Genomic DNA, 20,147 nt, shown 5'->3' on the forward strand with positions numbered 1-20,147 from the left:
AATGTGGCCCAGCCATTTAATGTAACAATAACTCTAAAATTGTAGAAATGGTTTTGTTCCCTTTAGTTTATCTTATTTTATTTTATTGTACAGCACTTCAGTAATTTTGGTTGTGGAGAAGCTTATAAACCTGCAAATAAATAGGAACAAACAAAAAATCAAGAATTGTTCAAACCATTTTGTGAGTCCTGGTGCTATCTGATAGACTTGACAGCAACGAACTCAGCTGAAGAAGCATGTTAGATTGGCATTCTATATAGCAGGAGTAGGGACCGTTTTTGGTCCAATGGGTCATATCTTTCTCTCCTCGTGTGAACCAACCCACCTGTCAATCATATGACGACATAATATCAGGTAGATTGTCCCATCCACCTATCAATGTTGGCCCATAGGGATGAAAAGGTATTGCTCAAGCAGAATTGAGCTCCCCGTGCATTGCATGATGTGTGGAAAGTTCAATCCTGCTCTCTGCAAGTTTGGACACACCAGCCAGTTCCCTGCAGGACCTCACTGACGTGTCCAAAACCAACAGAGCAAATATATTTGGATACTTTTAAATGACTCAAGAGATGCAAATGAGTAAAGCTCCACCAGCTGAGAAATGTTTACTTACATTCCCCATGATCCAAATTAGTCCTCTGGCAGAGGCAGGGAGAAATAATGTATGTGTAGCATTACATATGATGCCATGTTAAATAAAATCCTAACCTTCCAAGCCTTGTTAAGTTCCTTTCAACAAGGACTCAGGAAGAGCTTTGCAAGTTTAAACCTCATTAATAAATTAAGTCTCCTCATTTCCACAAGGTGAGCAAAGTGTAAATGAGGAGCATTTCCAGAATATTAAGTCTTCCAAAAGGGTTCAGCATAAGCCTGGTGAACTTCCTTCCTTTAAATAACTGTTTGTACTGGAGACAAGTGTGTGCATTTTCAGAGTAACAAACTCTCTATTAAATTAAGCATGACTATGAGGCTTATTTTGGGAGTCTTGGGTTATGTGTGCTTTGCACTTGAACTTAGAGCTGCATATTTATTTATTTTTTGAAAAAGTGATTGTTAACGTTTTTTCCTCCTTTAAATGAGAAATCAGCCGCACCAGTGTAAAGGAGGAAAAAAACCCCAGTGGACAGGATTGGAATGCCAACACGTCAAAGCTGAGCGTTAGGGAAAAATTGAGCTACTGATGATGATCGGAAGAGTCACCACAGAATGATTTTCTGCATCAAATCACAGAGTTTCCTCATAGGGCATCACAGCTGTAGAACATCCTCCCTGTAGAACAGGGGTGGGGAATCTCAGGCCAAATGTGACCCAGGGACTTTTCCCTCAGCCCTCACCGACTCTTCTCTGTGCCTTCCTTGGATGTTCTTGCCTGACTAGAATGTTTCCTTGCACTCTGGCATTCTCTTGCTTCCCTGGATGGAAGGGAGAATGAGTGTGTAGAAACTAGCCTCCTGTGGAAAGATAAAATTGTCGTTTGATGCTCTGTCCACTTTTGCCTCTGGCCCTCCCCACCACTGGCATGCGGCCCCAGAAGATTATCCAAAAAGGAAGGTCAGGCTCAAATAGTTACATAGTTTTGTACAAGGACAACATGGCGCCAACTTTGCTGTCTTCTCAGCACCAAGTCAAAACATTTCTGTTTGTGTAGACATTTTAGATGTTTGTCTGCCCTGTTGTGTTTCACTGCTTCTTAAAATTGCTTTGACTATATATTATGGATTTTAGTTCATGGTTCCATTTATTTTGGTCTTATTTTGTATACTGGCCTGATACCTAACTGTTAAACTCTGATCACCTCACCCTGGCTGGGGATAATGAAAGATGGAGTCTAGCAGCATATGGATTAACTAGACTGGATGCTTTCAATCTCTTTACAGAAGAGGAGTAAGGGAAATATGGGAGCCAACAGCATTTGTTCATTTACGGAGTGCAGGGATAGCCAACATAGTACCCTGCAGATGTTTTGAACTACAGCTCCCATCAACTCCAACCATTATGACCAATGGGCATACATCAATAGAATCATAGAAGTGTAGAGTTAGTTACAGGGTGAGTCCTTTAAAAGAGGTCTCGTGGATACAGAGTACACATGTTCCACGGGGCGTCTTTTAAAAGACTCTCCCTGTAGAAGGGACACCAAGGGTCATCTAATCAAACCCCCTGCAATGCAGGAATCACAGCTAAAGAATGCCTGACAAATGGCCATCCAACCTCTGTTTTTTAAAAAACCCAATGAAAAAGAATCTACCCCTTTCCAAGGTAGTCCATTCCAGTGTTGAATAGCTCTTACCATCAGAAACTTATTCCTAATGGTTAGTCAGAATCTTCTTTCTTGTAATATGAATCAGTTTGTTCCGATCCTATACCCTCTGGAGCAGCAGAAAACAAGCTTGCTCAATATTCCATGTGACAGCCCTCCAGATATTTGAAGATGGCTTCATATCAAATCTCACTCTTCTCTTCTTCAGGATAAAACCAGCTCCTTCAATGGTTCCTCGTAAGGCTTGGTTTCCAGATCCTTTATCACATGGTGGGACCAAAATATCTAAATGGTACCATGTCATTCTGCACCATGATTTTGTCTTATGCGCCAGTGGAATTATAAGTGGCTGTTTCCTGTGTTACATGCTGTGTCAGCCATATTTACAAGTTAAGACATAGCATGCTAAGAACAAAAGAAGTGTTTTCACATCACCGTGAGACTGCTTTAGGTGCAGCAGAGATGAAAGGAAAAGGAAATTGTATGCATTCTCCAATTTCAATTAACAAAAATGGGGAATATAATAATGATTTGGTTTGTATGTGTCAGTTCCAACTGAAAGGAGAATGGATGGGGGAATGGAAAACTAAATGACTAGTTTCTTCCTTTTCAGAATTGAAAATATATTTTGATTAATCTCTAGTAGCCAGATAATACATTTTTTCTTATTAGCGGAAACTCCCTCAAATGTACTTTGAGATGCTGTAGAACGTAAAAGGAGGTTATTACCAGACTATGAAAGTAGCAAAATACTCGCAGATTTTCAAAGCTGGAATAGTGGAAATGAAACTTCTTCTTCAAAGATAATTATGGGTTGATCATTGGAGTGCACTATGAAGAAAAGGGTTGGGTTCATCTCTTGATGATAATCATGTTCTCAGGCTGTATTATGATATTTTCATTGAACCCCATACATGGCGGGCTTGGCACTTGTTCATTCAGCAATCCTGCATTGTGGGAGCTACTGCTTTTAGTCAGTAATACTGAGTTTCAGTGGCACTGCTCTGTGCAGCAGTGGTTGTATATCCATGTGCATTCATTCCTTCATTTTATTTGTTTGCACTTTTCCAGACAAAAAAACATACTCAAAGCAGCTTACAACAAAGGAAACAGAAATACGTTTCAACCAAAACACTACAAAAACAATTCCTAACATTGCAAAACAATAACATGGTAACAGTTTCATAATTAAATAGCAAAACAAAAGCAAACATAATAACATACAAAAAAAACCCACATTTCAGTATTATAAATATAACAAGAATACTGTACTTAAACAACAAGCAGCATCCAATAGCAAAAATAACTAGGGAGTTTCTCAGTTTCACCTTAGTCCTGGAAACACCCCTTCCATTTTGCCCAGCATCCTTTGCAAGGCTTCCAAAGGCAAGGGGTGGGGTAGCTGAAAACACTCACCTGCCCGCCATGATGTTGCATAAGCCTGCATCAAGGATAGAGCATCTTTTTAAGCCTGAGGGCCACATACTCTTGCAGGGGTCAGTCATCTAGGGGGCCGCATAATAAGCGTGGATGCGACCAGATGCAAAAATGAGTGTAGCAACTGTGGGAATAATAATAATAATAATAATAATAATAATAATAATAATAATAATATTATTATTATTATTATTATTATTATTTTATTATTTATATCCCAGCCACTCTGGGTGGTTTATAGCACATAAACATGGTAAAACATTAGACATTTAAAATGTACTGATATAGGGTTGCCTTCAGATGTCTTCTAAAAGTCAGATAGTTGTTTATTACCTTGACATCTGGTGAGAGGGTGTTTCACAGGGCGGGTGCCACTACCGAGAAGGCCCTCTGCCTGGTTCCCTGTAACCTCACTTCTCGCAGTGAGGTGAGGGAACCGCCAGAAGGCCTTAGGAGCTGGGCCTCCGTGTCAGAGCTGAACAATGGTGGTGGAGGTACACTTCAGGTACACTGGGCCGAGGCCGTTTAGGGCTTTAAAGGTCAACACCAACACTGTGAATTGTTCTCGGAAATGTACTGGGAGCCAATGTAGGTCTTCCAGGACCAGTGTTATATGGTCTTGGCAGCCACTCTCAGTCACCAGTCTAGCTGCCACATTCTGGATTAGTTGTAGTTTCCGGGTCACCTTCAACGGTAGTCCTACATAGAGCGCATTGCAGTAGTCCAAGTGGGAGATAACTAAAGCATGCACCACTGGTGAGACAGTCCGCGGGCAGGTAGGGTCTCAGCCTGCATACCAGATGGAGCTGGCAGACAGCTGCCCTGGACACAGAATTGACCTGCATCTCCATGGACAGCTGTGAATCCAAAATGACTCTTATCTTTCTACACTAGGCTGCATTGCACCCAGGCAAACATCAGAGGTTTCTGTACATGTGCACAACTCTCTCTCCAAGTAGGAAAGAGGCATTGATTCAATGAAGCATTCAGGGAAGGGATGGACAAGGACCAATGAGGAAGTTGTCTCTAGGAATGGGCTACAGAGAGTCCTGAGGGCCAGAGCACAGCTCTTGGCCCTTGAGCCTGAGGTTTCCAACTCTTGACCCACACAGATAAGGTTTTAATGCTCACTCATAGCAATCCTAAAAGGAAGAGTCAGCCAGGTTTTTATTACTGTCAACCCATCAATAAGATGGAATAGAAAATATGAAATCACAGCTTCCATTATAACCAATCATTATTATTTAAATGACAAGCTGAGAACTAGCAATCATAGCAGGGCTATTAGAACATTCAGATAGTATGTGAACTGTTTGATAATAAATTTATTGTTCACATCATGGAAGATACTCCATGTGAGCAGTGCTTTTTTTCTGGCAGTACACAACGGTATGCAGTACCAGCAATTTTTGGCGGAGAAGGAGACAGGAGGGCTTTCAGGCCCTCTCAGAGCACTGTGCCTCCTTCCCTAAGCTGGCCAAATGGTCCCTGGGCTCAGGGAAGGAGGCACAATCCCATACTGGTTGGACATTATGACCCTATGGTGAAAATAGGCATGTGCAGTTAGGGTCTGTGAGTACAGAAAAAGGTATGGTGTTACAGCAAGTCATTTAATTAAAATGCATTATGCATTATACCAGGATTATACCATGCATTATAACTATATACGCAGATCTTAATGAAGTTTGGAAGATCATCCAAATGTCATAGACCAAATGGAGCAAACAGCACGCAGACCTAGTGGTGGGAGGAAAAAATCCTTAAATAAGAGACACGGGGGAATGATTAATGGACTTCAATGTCTGTACACTAATGCGCAAAGCATGGGAAATAAACAAGATGAGCTTGAGCTCTTGGTACAGCAAACTAAATATGACATAATAGGCATCACTGAAACCTGGTGGGATAAGTCCCATGATTGGAATGTAATAATGGAGGGATACAATCTATTTCAGAGAAACAGACCAGACAAGAAAGGAGGAGGAGTGGCGCTGTATGTCAGGGATGTGTATACCTGTGAAGAGATCCAAGATTTAGAACCTCAAAGCCAAAGTGAGAGCATTTGGGTCAAAATTAAGGGAGAGAAGAATAACAGTGACCTCATTGTGGGAGTTTACTATAGATCCCCAAGCCAAACGGAGGACATAGATGATGCCTTCCTGGAACAGATGGCCAAGCATGCAAAAGGAAGGGAGATAGTAGTAATGGGGGACTTCAATTACCCGGATATTTGTTGGATATCAAACTCAGCCAAGAGCATAAGGTCAAACAGATTCCTCACTGGCCTTGCAGACAACTTCATTGTCCAGAAAGTGGGAGAAGCAACAAGAGGAACAGCCATTTTAGATCTGGTCCTAACCATTGTTGATGACCTGGTTAGTGGGGTAGAAGTGGAAGGATCATTAGGCGCGAGTGATCATGCTCTTCCGAAGTTTACTATACAGCGGAAAGGAGCAGCCAAGCATACTAGGACTCAATTTCTTGACTTTAAGAAAGCCGACTTCATAAAACTTAGGGAAGTGCTGGGTGAGATCCCATGGACAGTAATACTAAAAGGAAAGGGAGTTCATGATGGCTGGGAGTTTGTTAAGAGGGAGATAGTAAAAGCACAACTTCAGGCAATACCAATGAGACGGAAACATGGAAGGTGCCTAAAGAAGCCAGGGCGGCTATCTAAAGAACATTTAACTGAGTTAAGATTTAAAAAGGATGTGTACAAAAAATGGAAAAGGGGGGAAACCACCAAAGAGGAATTCAAACAAATAGCCAGCACGTGTAACACAAGTCAGAAAAGCTAAAGCACAGAATGAACTCGGGCTTGCTAGAGAGGTTAAAAGCAACAAAAAAGGCTTTTATGGGTATGTTCGTAGCAAAAGGAAGAACAAAGAAACAGTGGGGTCACTCAGAGGAGAAGATGGTGAAATGCAAACAGGGGACACAGAAAGGGCTGAACTCCTTAATGCCTTCTTTGCCTCAGTCTTCTCCGATAAAGAAAACAATGCCCGACCTGAAGAATTTAGAGCAAATGATTCAGCAGAGGAAACACAGCCCAGAATAACTAAGGAAATAGTACAAGAATACTTGGCTAGTTTAGATGTATTCAAGTCTCCAGGGCCAGATGAACTGCATCCAAGAGTATTAAAAGAACTGGCAGATGTGATCTCAGAACCACTCGCAGTCATCTTTGAGAATTCCTGGAGAACAGGCGAAGTCCCGGCAGACTGGAGGAGGGCAAATGTTGTCCCTATTTTCAAAAACGGGAAAAGAGAGGACCCAAATAATTACCACCCAGTCAGTCTGACATCAATACCAGGGAAGATTTTGGAGCAGATCATTAAACAAACAGTCTGTGAGCACCTAGAAAGGAATGCTGTGATCACCAATAGTCAGCATGGATTTCTGAAAAATAAGTCATGTCAGACTAACCTGATCTCGTTTTTTGACAGAATTACAAGCCTGGTAGATGAAGGGAACACAGTGGATGTAGACTACCTTGATTTCAGCAAGGCATTTGACAAGGTGCCCCATGATATTCTTGTAAAGAAGCTGGTAAAATGTGGTCTTGACTATGCTACCACTCAGTGGATTTGTAACTGGCTGACTGACCAAACCAAAAGGGTGCTCATCAATGGTTCCTCTTCATCCTGGAGAAGAGTGACTAATGGGGTGCCACAGGGTTCTGTCTTGGGCCCGGTCTTATTCAACATCTTTATCAACGACTTGGATGATGGACTCAAGGGCATCCTGATCAAATTTGCAGATGACACCAAACTGGGAGGGGTGGCTAACACCCCAGAGGACAGGCTCACACTTCAAAACGACCTTGACAGATTAGAGAACTGGGCCAAAACAAACAAGATGAATTTTAACAGGGAGAAATGTAAAGTATTGCACTTGGGCAAAAAAAAAAAGAGAGGCACAAATACAAGATGGGTGACACCTGGCTTGAGAGCAGTACATGTGAAAAGGATCTAGGAGTCTTGGTTGACCACAAACTTGACATGAGCCAACAGTGTGACGCGGCAGCTAAAAAAGCCAATGCAATTCTGGGCTGCATCAATAGGAGTATAGCATCTAGATCAAGGGAAGTAATAGTGCCACTGTATTCTGCTCTGGTCAGACCTCACCTGGAGTATTGTGTCCAGTTCTGGGCACCACAGTTCAAGAAGGACACTGACAAACTGGAACGTGTCCAGAGGAGGGCAACCAAAATGGTCAAAGGCCTGGAAACTATGCCTTATGAGGAACGGCTAAGGGAGCTGGGCCTGTTTAGCCTGGAGAAGAGGAGGTTAAGGGGTGATATGATAGCCATGTTCAAATATATAAAAGGATGTCACATAGAGGAGGGAGAAAGGTTGTTTTCTGCTGCTCCAGAGAAGCGAACACCCTGCGAGTGAGCTCCTGTTGCTCGGTCCCTGCTCCTGCCAACCTAGCAGTTCAAAAGCACATCAAAGTGCAAGTAGATAAACAGGTACCGCTCTGGCGGGAAGGTAAACGTCGTTTCTGTGCACTGCTCTGGTTCGCCAGAAGCGGCTTAGTCATGCTGGCCACATGACCCGGAAGCTGTACGCCAGCTCCCTCGGCCAATAAAGTGAGACGAGCGCCGCAACCCCGGAGTCGGTCACGACTGGACCTAATGGTCTGGGGTTACCTTACCTTATCTTAAAAATAAAACAGATATGCCTTACATATATTGGAAGAAGCCTAAATCATATCCAACCATCACTAAAAATAAGTAAAACTTAAAGAGAAAAGAAACAAAATCCAGTGGATTCAGGATCCTGGGCTTGGCTCTTGATAGTCCTTTGATATGCCAGCCTCAGTTTTTGACAGCAGAGATAAATCTCAATTAGTCACCACTGCCGTCTGTAACTAACACATACTTCCTCAAACAAAACTCTGAAGTGGAGTCCTCAGAGGGAATTTACGAGCATGGGCAGTTTCATATTTGCCAAGTTTTGGTGATGACCACACATGACTGGGTTAAATGGTGGGGCGGGGAGTGGATTTCTCTAGAAGCATGAAAGGCTTGCTTGTTTCCCACATCCTTCCAACATTTTAAATATGTTTTGTATTTTTCTTATTTTTTGCAGAACATGCAAGCATTACAGTCTGGCTCTCTTAAAAAAATTAAATTCCACAGAGAAATGGACAAAATTAAAATGCACTAACATCAAACTACAAAAATGGTGTTAAGCTACAGAAGTGGGCAGACTTTAAACTCTGGCCTAGTCATGTGTCGATGACTAGCTGAGTTAAAATTTCCAGCCACCTTGTACACATCTGGGCATATGTTGTTTTATTTTTCACTTTTTGTAGGAAAGACTTTCAAGGAGGATGCATTCAGGAACTGTGTTGTGGTTATTATACTTGGTTAATCATTGAATTGCACAAGCAGCAGTGTGTTCTTAACTTCTATGTTTTCAGGCGCTTTCTCTCATAGCCATAAACGACAGGGTGGAATGACTTTTATACCCACCTCAGTGAGGCTGTTAGACATTTTGCAGCTGCCTGCATCATTTAAGGCACAGGACTGAAGACAACTTCCTCTGGCCACATTCACACAACCATGCAAACTGGATTCATCCAGACATCATGGCGAAAGCATACTTTTACTGTCAGGAGAGGGATGCGGGTGGCATTGTAGTCTAAACCACTGAGCCTCTTGGGCTTGTTGATCAGAAGGTTGGCAGTTTGAATCCACACAACGGGGTGAGCTCCTGTTGCTCTGTCCCAGCTCCTGCTTCCCTAGCAGTTCGAAAGCACACCAATCAAGTAGATAAATAGGTACTGTTGTGGCAGGAAAGTAAACGGCGTTTCCATGCGCTCTGGTTTCCGTCACAGTGTTCCGCTGTGCCAGAAGTGGTTAAGTCATGCTGGCCACATGACCTGGAAAGCTGTCTGTGGACAAACGTCGGCTCTCTTGGCCTGAAAGCGAGATGAGCGCCGCAACCCCATAGTCACCTTTGACTGGAATTAACTGTCCAGGGTCCTTTACCTTTACCTCTTTACCTTTGCTGTCAGGAATAGGCATCATGTCTATTTTCATTTACTTATTTCTTTTTGAAGAAATTCCTCCACAAAGCAGTTTACAGTCCAGTCAAAAAAACCAACTCCTACCTGCCAACAAAAGATAAAAATACGAAACACCCCATTACAATAAAAACCAGCACAAAAAGTGGAATATTGAAATACAGTAGAGTATTAAGCATACAAACATAGGAAGAGCCTTGCCTATTGTGACTGTCACAATATTTCCAAGAAGGGTAGCCTTGTCTCTGCTGTTGCAGCAAAAACAATGGAGTTTTGTGGTGTGTTAGTCCCCATCTGCACTACACACTTAAAACTGATTCATAGCACTTTAAACAGGCGTGGCTTCCTGCAAAGCATCCTGGGAACTGTAGGTTGTTCAAGGTGCTGAGTGTTATTAGGAGACTCCTATTCCCCTCACAGAGCTACAATTCCTTGCAAAGAGGTTTTTAAACCATTCTGTGGGGAGAATAGGGGTTTCCTGACAACTCTCAGCACCTTTAACAACCTACGGTTCCCAGGATGCTTTGGAAAACCATGACTATTTAAAGCGGCATAGTACAGCAATAAATGTACAGTGGTTCCTCGGGTTAAGTACTTAATTCGTTCCGGAGGTCCGTACTTAACCTGAAACTGTTCTTAACCTGAAGCACCACTTTAGCTCATGGGGCCTCCTGCTGCTGCCACGCCACCATAGGACGATTTCTATTCTCATCCTGAAGCAAAGTTCTTAACCTGAAGCACTATTTCTGGGTTAGCAGAGTCTGTAACCTGAAGTGTATGTAACCTGAAGCGTATGTAACCCGAGGTACCCCTGTATAGTGCAGATGGGGCATTGCACATTTAATGTGGCACCATTTTGTCAGCTGCATAAAGGAAAGCTTTGGCAGTTCTGTGAAGGAGAAAATTGTAAGGTGAGTATTGAATGGCAATGAAATGCATAAAATTAAAGTCAGTGATCATTAGAACACTGCTTAACATACATTTAAGCTGGATGACAGATGGGCTAAAAACACAGGCACAGTCAGTACAGGATTCCTCTTTCTAAGGCAGGGAAAGAATGTGATCCATTAAGTGCACTCTCTCAGAATACACTGTTTAGCTTTTCATAAGAGAGATGGCCGTTGGGTTGAATGACAGCGTGCTCTCATTTCAGAAATTCTCTTTGAATACTGTAGAATTTCTGTGTTGCTTTTTTGCCCTTTATCGCCCAGAGAGAGCCCACTGTAGAGTTTCTAAGATTAGATCCTGTCACACTGTGACAGCGGAATCATATGTTCTACTAAAGTCGGTTTCATGGGCAAAAACAGGGCATCTGTTAAAGGGATTACAGTCAGTATATAAAATGTATAACTTGGTTGGGTGTTTTAGATAGCAGCCATTTCATTTTATTAGGTGATAGAAGGTTGAAGGTAGAATCCAGTGCTAGTCCTACTCAGAGTTGACCCACTGAGTTAATGGACATGACCTGCTTAGGTACATTAATTGTAATGAGTCTACTGTCGGAAGGACTTGGTTGGATACAATTCTAAGGGGGCAATCCTAACTTCACTTGCATGGGACTGAGGCCCATTGAATTCAGTAGGAGTTACTTGGCTAGGACTACTTTTCTCATATTTTCATATGTCACAGGAAAGAAATACAGAGTTGGAATAAATTTATTGATAGTTATTGAATACTTTCATAATAGAACAGCTTTTCAAAATGCAGTTTTCTTTTTCATTCATCTAAATTACTTACTTGTATTTTACAAAGAGAAACATTATCATGTTATTATCTGTGGCTAGAATAATTTACAGGGACCCTCCCACTTACGTGGGAGCTGTGTTGCTGCATGGATAGGTGAAATTGTGTAAAGTGGGGAGCACATCACTTTACTACATAGGCTGCATGGCAAGGAGAGTGAGATATTCATATGCACCGCCAAAGCAGCTACTTTCCCTCTCTCAGGGCTGCTGCCCAGCACACCTTTCCTCACCCCGAGCCTTCCTTCCAATCCCTCCTGGGCAGTGTCCCTGAGTGACTTCTGAGCTGAAGTTTGATTTCCTCCTCCCCTTCCCATTTGACCCAGCTGCTCTCATTGCCCTTGACTTCCCCGATCAGATCAGCTAAATTATTTATTATTATTATTTTATTTATTAGATTTATACGCTCCCACTCTTCCCCCACCACTCATTTTCTCCTCCGCACCCCAGTCCCACCTTGTTTGGAGATGGATTCGCACCTCTCCTGCTGGCCCAGGGCAGTGTGGCTAATGGGGCACTGGGTCGCTCATCCTCTAGGCTGCACTCAAGAGGCACTTTATGACCCAGCGGCTCAGCAGGCAGGCACTGATCCCATGTTCCCTTGTTCCAGCTTACCTTTTTTTTTTTCTCCACTTAGGTTGAGAGGATCGTAGACAAAAGGAAAAACAAAAAGGGTAAATGGGAATATCTTATACGGTGGAAGGGTTACGGGAGCAATGAAGACACCTGGGAGCCAGAACATCACTTGTTGCACTGTGAGGAATTTATCGATGAATTCAACGGACTGCATGTCACGCGAGAAAAGCGAGCAAAGCACGGGAAACAAGCCAGCACGCCAAAATTTTTACGCGAGAGCAGAGCGTCGTCCCTCGACAAAATACCACATAGGCCATCTGACTCTGGGAAGAGCAAAGGGCTGCCCCATAAACGGAAGCGCATGGCCCCATCATTTCAAAAGCAAAAAAAGGGTTACGCGGCCAAGCCAGCACCTTCAGGAGACAGGGCTGCTAAAACAGTCTCTTACCGGACTACTCCCAGCGGCTTGCAGATTATGCCATTGAAAAAGCCACACAACGGCTTACAGAATGGAGATGCCAGTTATGAAAAGGATTCTAGACATTTTGGGAATGGCCCCCCAAAGCCAGACTTGGATTTAAATGAACATGAAGCAGAACCTGATTTGCCTGGAGTGTTGGATGTGAATAATGAGCCACCTGTCATGAATGGAATTGGTAGGTGATGTTTGTTTTAAGCATTAATTATTATCATTATTATTTTATTTGCACAAAATCATGCCATGTGTATTAGATATGTTATATGTCTGCATATGTAGTATGTTACGATTTTGACATGCTAGCATAAATGCAGGCAGAAAAATCTACATGTTATTAATACATTGCTTCACGGTGTAATCCTATGCTTTCCTATGCAAAAATATGTCCCGCTGAATTTTACAGGCCTTTCTCCCAGGTTAGTTTGTATAGCAGAGTAAGCCACAGGTTGTTGGACTACAACTCCCATCAGCCCCACCGAGCATGGCCAATGGTCAAAGGTGCTGGGAGCTGTAGTCCAGCAATTGGCAAGCGCCACATTGGCAGTCCCTGGTGTATAGCATGGCCACCTAAATATTTCAGTATGATAGCGCCTTGATCCAGTCATATGGACAATATTTTCTATCTCTTTTCTTTGGAAGATATGTCAGATTGCCCCTTATCCTGTCTTCCCAATTTAAAGTAGCAGCATTTTAACTATTTATTTATATTTTGATACTTTATATAGCACTCAAACATAATTATCTCTAAGTGGTGCACAAGTAACCCAATACAACAAAAATAAAAGTCAATGAAAACTATAAATTTAGGCGTCTATTTTTCAGCTAGCCTGGAACACCCAGGAGCCTTGAAACAATATTTTAGTATTTTCCCACATCATTGGGGATCACCTTGATGTGTCCATAAATGTGCAAAATGGGAAGCTTAATGAGCATCAGTCCTAATGCCTGGTGCTCTTGAAATCTATATCATGCATATATGATGATGCTCTTTTTATTACTGTTATGTTCCAGTCAGTTCTATTTATGTCCCTTTGCATTGTATGTACAGGTGAGAAGCAGTATTCCTAAATCCCTTCAATTTTCTTCTCTAGGCAACACGATCTCGCTATCTTCACAGCCTCCTTATATGGGAGTCTTCTCTGACCTCCAACTATTTTTGCTAATCATTTCTTGAGCCTTTTGTCTTTCTATTATATCCTTCCAGAGATTATGAGATCAGGGCTGAGCACACTGTTCCAACGAAGGATGTCAATGCAATATGTGAGATTCAGTGTGTAGAGTCTTTCATCATCCACCATCTCTCAGTGTCTTTAATGCTTGTAGTGCTCACTCAGCAGAAGTTTTGAAATGGTCAGGGCAATCTTCTGCTGGAGTTTCATTTCAGACTAAGCAGTTTCTTGTTTCATGCCTCAGACTGCCTTGCCAAGGCCCTTGCCAAGGCCCTAGAGGCTGAATATTCATATGGTCCTCCTGTTTCTTCCCATTGCATCTTCCTTCCTTCCTTCCTTCCAAAAATGTATGTATGCCATCCTTCATGGCAAAATTCTCTGAAAGCAGGGTACATTAAAATGGACACATCATATTTTGAAAATAGGGTCAGGACAAACAAGGCTTCTCCACTCAAGGCTACGGATGGGGGAGAAGTTTGACTCAGTTATCATTTCAAGGCGAACTTAACCTAATTCACACTTTCCCAAACCACACAAAAATGGAAACACGGCCATCCTTCGAAATTCGCATTGCTCCAAATTTTGCAATGGCAGACCAAACGATGTGTGAGAAAATGCGCGCACTGAGGTAAAGTGTGCATATGTTGCTGAAAATAAGATGCCAGAATGCATTATATTAGGGGGGATCGCTTTGCAATTTTTTTAAAAAAAATTATGTGCATATTGGGGAAAATTTACACTAAAATACTGGTGAATTTTCACAGGGCCTTTTTTTAAAAAAATAAGTGTGGTGTGGGAATGTGGAGAACTGAATTTAAGACTTGGAAAATGAGGAACAGAAAGAAACAGAAATGGACAGGTTCACCCATCCCTACACAAAGCTGAATAGCCAGGCAAAATGCTTTGCCAAGGGATGTTTTGAGTGTCTTGTGTTGATGACATTCCCCCTCCCCATTTGTTGGTGTGTGTTGTTTTCAAATTATTTTTCACATATAGTACATAGGAACATAGGAAGCTGCCTTATATCAAGTCAAGCCACTGGTCCATCTAAGTCAGTATTGTTTACAGCGACTGGCAGTGGCTCACCAGCGTATTAAACCTGGGACCTTCTGCGTGCGAAGCAGATGCTACACCACTGAGCCCTTCCCTGAGATAGCTAGATGTATATGTGTTCAGCTTTTGGGCACACTGACTGACAAAACCCTTACAAAGTGTATTTGGATGGAAGGTACCCCACTTCCACGCCACTCCCTGCCCTGCTGCCTTGCTATATTGCACCACTGCCTTCATTTAAGCCTGTACACTCCCCTCACTGTCACCTGCAGCAGTAAAAGGAAGCTGGATTCCTTTATCACTACATCTCTGAGCCTTGGGCTCACCTCCTCTGCAAAGTCTTTGCTTATGAGGTTCGGATGCCAGCCAGTGTTGTTTCCCGCTGGGCAACCATGCACACACACAAACAACACACACACCGCAGGAAAGCTGAGAGAGCAGAGATGAGGCAGTCAGAATGCAGTGGGGGATGGAGAGAAGCAACAGAGGAGAGGAAGAACTGACTGTGGACCACAAGTTAAAAATAATGGGAGTGGGGTGGTTGATACTATAACCATCATGGTAATCAAATTAGAATCATTACAGTATAAGCCCTTTTAAGAAAATGGAATCCTTTCTGTCAGCGCTGTTGCCAAAATGACAGTGACTAGGAAGAGTTGTTTTTAAACATTTATCAAATTAGCATTAAAGCACGGGTAGCCCATGTGGTGGCCTCCACATGTTACTGGACTACAACTCCCATCATTCCTGACCATTGGCCTTGCTGGCTGAGGCTGATGGGAGTTGGAGTCCAAGAGAACTGGAGGGGCCTCACATTGTAGCACTATAACACTCTTCCATTTAAGCTGTGTTCCATTTATTTATTAAAAAAAAAATTAGCTGTAGATGTGTTTCGGTGCTAATTAAAATATTGGTTAAAAAAATCAACAGGGTGATAAAATAGCCCCCACCACAAAGTTTACACTAAATCTTCACTGAGCTTCAAGTGGCCACTCAGCTGAATTGGGCCACATCACACTCACAGGCATAGACAGCATCATGGGCTGAACACAGGGCAAAAGTATAATATCCCTGATAGCAGGGAAAGCCAGTTGCAATTCTAGCTTATGATTTTTGCATTTATTGCATTTATATCCTGTCTTTTTCTCTGAGGAGCTCTAGGCAATGTACATGATTCTCCTCCCACCAGCAATCCTGTGAGGTAGAATAGGCTGTGAGGCAGTGACTGGTCCAAGTGAGCTTCATGGTCCAATGGCGGTTTGAACCTTGGTCTCCCAGGTCGTAGTCCGACACCCTAACTACACCATACTGACTCAGCAGGAGTACAGTGATTATTTGCAGTAGGAGAAACCCATCTCAAGAATCTGGTGTTCCCACCACAGGGAAAGCAACACAAAAACCCTCAAGTGCTTTACGTAGGACAAATGGAACCGGCAGTGTGGGGTACTCCTGCCCTAGCCCCCTTAGGACATTGATATTCCATTCCCACCCATATATTTTTCTATTCACTTGTGGTCACTAGGCATTAGCCTCATCCAGCAGTCTCTTCTTACATTCACATGTTCTTAAGGCAGTGAAGAGGAAGGTGACACAGGTTATATGACCCAGGTTGCTGTGCAGATGAAATGGGGAGGGGAGAGAATCAGGCATACCACCTTCCGTTCTGAGGAGGAAAATACGTAGCAATAAAAACAATGAGTAGATAAATTAAATAGTTGCCCGTCAAGCTACAACTGGAAACTCTTAGTTCAAGTGGCAAGCTATCTCTCCCAGTGTCTTGCTATCAGCCAGCAGATGTCAACACTTACCCAGGGTGGGAGAGTCACCCAGCCCACATCAACCAAGCCCTTGATAACACAGAAAACATCTGTTGCGGTTTCACCGAACCCACATGAGCATTCCATCATCTTCCATTGGTGCTTGCTGTCTTCTTTTGTCAGGTTTCTTGACAGCATTATTAAAATCAAAAAGCAATCCCTTATATTTTCCTTTCTCTCTCCATCTCTATTGATCTAATTCTCTGCACCGTTTGCTAAAGATTGCCCTTTTCATTTAGCTTTACACTGAGTCTTCTGTTTTTTTTATTTTTACCAACAGACTCCGGGGATAATCTTTAATTGCAATGCTAGTTTTACTCCTAAGGAAGTCAATGTTTGTCCAGCTAATATCACAGCTAATAAAATTCTACTGCACTTCTTAAGTTTGAAAGGGTGTGCCTTGTAGGTTAACCATTTTTGTGGTTTTTAAGTGCCCTGAAGAAGGCTGCAGACAGAAGGGGAAGACGATGAGTGTGGACAGTTTTTAAATGCAAATTTGAAAGCAAAGTTTCGTGCACTCTGCCTCCTGGAGTGGGAAAATGCTCCAGTGGCAAACATTATACGAGAGACCTCCCTTCCAAAGTTCAATTTTGAGATGTGCTTGTGCTGGGTGGATTCAGCCTCAACTGGTGCCTCCCACCTCCCAAACCATTTTTTAAAGATTGCAGGTATTTTCAGGGATCCCAGTCACCCCATTCTCCTGACATGGACCCCTGGACTGTGCTTTGTGGCCTCTCTGAAGCTGTAGCATCCATGATACTCCACAGCAGAGGTGTGGAGCCTCAGGCCTGGGGGGCCAAATGTGGCCCATGAAACTGGCCCCTGGATCTCTCCTGGGGCCATCCTCCTCACTGCCCCTGCTTCACATTCTCCTTGAGCATTTTTGCCTGGCTGAACTGTGCCCTTGAACTCTTACCATGCCTCTTTCCTGCCTGGATGGAGGAAGAAAGGTATGTGTGAGTGTGTCTATAGTCGATAGTACAAAGGTAAAAATGTACCTCTGTTGCCCACTTTAGCATTTGGCCGCCAGCAGGTTGCCCTGGTGGCCCTCTTGCTGAAAATCCCCCTACGTCCTCCCAGCATTGTCCACCCTCCACCAACACCACCACAGCAGATTTATGCTATTAGCTTTAAAGGTAAAGGGACCCCTGACCATTAGGTCCAGTCGTGACTGACTCTGAGGTTGCGGCACTATTAGCTTTAAAGGTAAAGGGACCCCTGACCATTAGGTCCAGTCGTAACCAACTCTGAGGTTGCGGCGCTCATCTCGCTTTATTGGCCGAGGGAGCTGGCATACAGCTTCCGGGTCATGTGGCCAGCAGGACTAAGCCGCTTCTGGCAAACCAGAGCAGCGCACAGAAATGCCGTTTACCTTCCCACCAGAGCAGTACCTATTTATCTACTTGCACTTTGATGTGTTTTTGAACTGCTAGGTTGGCAGGAGCAGGGACCGAGCAACGGGAGCTCACCCCATCGCGGGGATTCGAACCGCCAACCTTGTGATCGGCAAGCCCTAGGCTCTGTGGTTTAACCCACATCCCTGCTATTAGCTTTAGCCTTCCTTTAAACTCTGCATTAGGAAAAGTTTGCACAGCAGTCAAAGGTTAGAAGGGAAAGGGGAAGGTGATGATGAGCCTTATTACTTCCCCTACACCAGAGACATAAAACCACCCCATTCTTTCCGTGCTGCAACCTGATACATCTCATCATATTGCCGCTGTCGTGTCATTTTGTGACAGGAAGCTTATGTGAGGTTTAGGGCTGCTGCTAGAGTAGGCAGATTAATTTTTTTGTGTGTGCATAAAATAGCAAAGCACATGCCTGCATTGGATCCCATTACACGCAGCCATCTCTTCTCTGCTCCTTTTTTGTTTTCTTGCAAATGTGGCAAGAGCTCTCCTGTGGACCAGCCATTGGTTGCCTTTCCCTCCTCTCAGCAGAGAGGCTTTGCTTTGCTTGGGGGACCTGCTGTGAGGTTAACAGCCTCTTTTGTCACCTCTTCAACTCTCTTGCTAGGTGCTCTCTTTGAACAAATGAAGAAACAACAAATAATGATGATAACCTGATGGATGAGAGGGTTTATGTTGTGTTAGATTTCCCTGAAGGATTAATCCCCTGCCCTCTTCCCTTACCATCTGCACCTTCAGCAGCTGTTGCTTATTCCTCAATAGCATATAAATTTTCCAGCCCGAGTCTGCCTTCATCCATTGCCTAGGCACTTGCATGCGATTTTTCAGAGTTCCCTGTGCAGACCTACTTGAACCTGCTTAGATCTAATTCCTAACAGACACATGGCATTCTTTTGACCCTGAGCATGATCAGTCCTTGTTGGGAGGTTGCTTTTTTGGCAAGGGGGAGTTGCCCCTTTAGATTTCCCCCCACTAAAGGTAATTTGTACTTCTGCAAACCCGAGGTTGCCTCAGGCATTCTGATGATACCTCTCTGTTGTTTTTTACTGGCCCCAGTTACAATCTGGTCAAAGTACTTGCCAGGTGGCTCCACTATTAGAGGGAGTGATTATTATTTGAAGATTTGCCTAGTGTATTTGGAGAAAGAAAAATTATACTCCCTGAGTGGGCTTTAACTGGTGTGCTGGAATAAGATGAGGGAAGAGCCTTTGCCCTCGAGGGAGACAGTTCTCAAAACATGGTGAGCAATCTTCAAACAATAATAAATGGTTGTTTTCAAGCAGCAGTCTAGGGTTTTGCTTCACCTTGTTTGGGGCTTTTGGATTGCTACATTTACTTCCACCTGCAGCTCTCCTCCTCTTCAATGCATCCACTGACATGGAAGGTTTCAGTATATATAGAATCATAGAATCATAGAGTTGGAAGAGACCACAAGGGCCATCGAGTCCAACCCCCTGCCAAGCAGGAAACACCATCAGAGCACTCCTGACATATGGTTGTCAAGCCTCTGCTTAAAGACCTCAGAGATCAGTTGGTCCATCTGACTCAGTCCTGTCTATTCCAGTGGGACCATAGCTCAGTGGTAAAGTATCTGCCTTGCATGCAGAAGATCACAGGTTCAAATCCCAGCATTTCCAGCTAGGAAAAATTGTTTGTTGGGGGGGGGCTTAAATAAAACAATACAAATATTTGGCATTTGTCTGTTTTGAGACCATTAGATTGTGTCTTAATGTGTAAAAATAGTATCAGTGTATTAATATCCCTAATTATGAAGAAGGCAATAGGTGAAATATGTAAGGTGAATATTTCTTGAATATGTTTATAGAGGCCTCACTGTGTGGTAGGATTAGCTGTCCAATCACAGACTCTATTAACTTTTTTTCCCTCCAACACCCTCAAAAGTACATAATCCAGACCCTAGTGACATTAATTGAAAGACTTCTCTTGCCTTTGGTTACTCCCTGAGAGACTAATTTACCTTAAACTCCCATGGCAGTCCACCAGCACTTTCACTAAGCAAAGATGAATCCAATCTACAAAACTCAGATCCAGGTCCCAGTTGTACATCTTTTGATTCTGATTGAAATTACACCAGGCTGTCTGGAGCCAAGAAACAACTTTGTTCATTGCAATTCATATATAAGGGAAACAAGAGGGAAGTTTGGATTAAAAA

The 20,147-nt window shown here is 43.1% G+C and overlaps 1 protein-coding gene across 1 annotated transcript in view; it reads left to right on the forward strand.

Moving 5' to 3' along the window:
- Window positions 1-20,147, forward strand: part of CDYL2 (chromodomain Y like 2) — a 69,985-nt gene that overhangs the window by 30,374 nt on the left and 19,464 nt on the right. The window contains exon 2 of the mRNA XM_083752074.1: window positions 12,110-12,704. Coding sequence (XP_083608200.1) covers window positions 12,110-12,704 — 595 coding nt within the window. The remainder of the gene's footprint in view (window positions 1-12,109; window positions 12,705-20,147) is intronic.

This window comes from Podarcis gaigeae (assembly GCF_964106915.1).
Source record: "Podarcis gaigeae genome assembly, chromosome: 8".
Lineage (NCBI taxonomy): Eukaryota > Metazoa > Chordata > Lepidosauria > Squamata > Lacertidae > Podarcis > Podarcis gaigeae.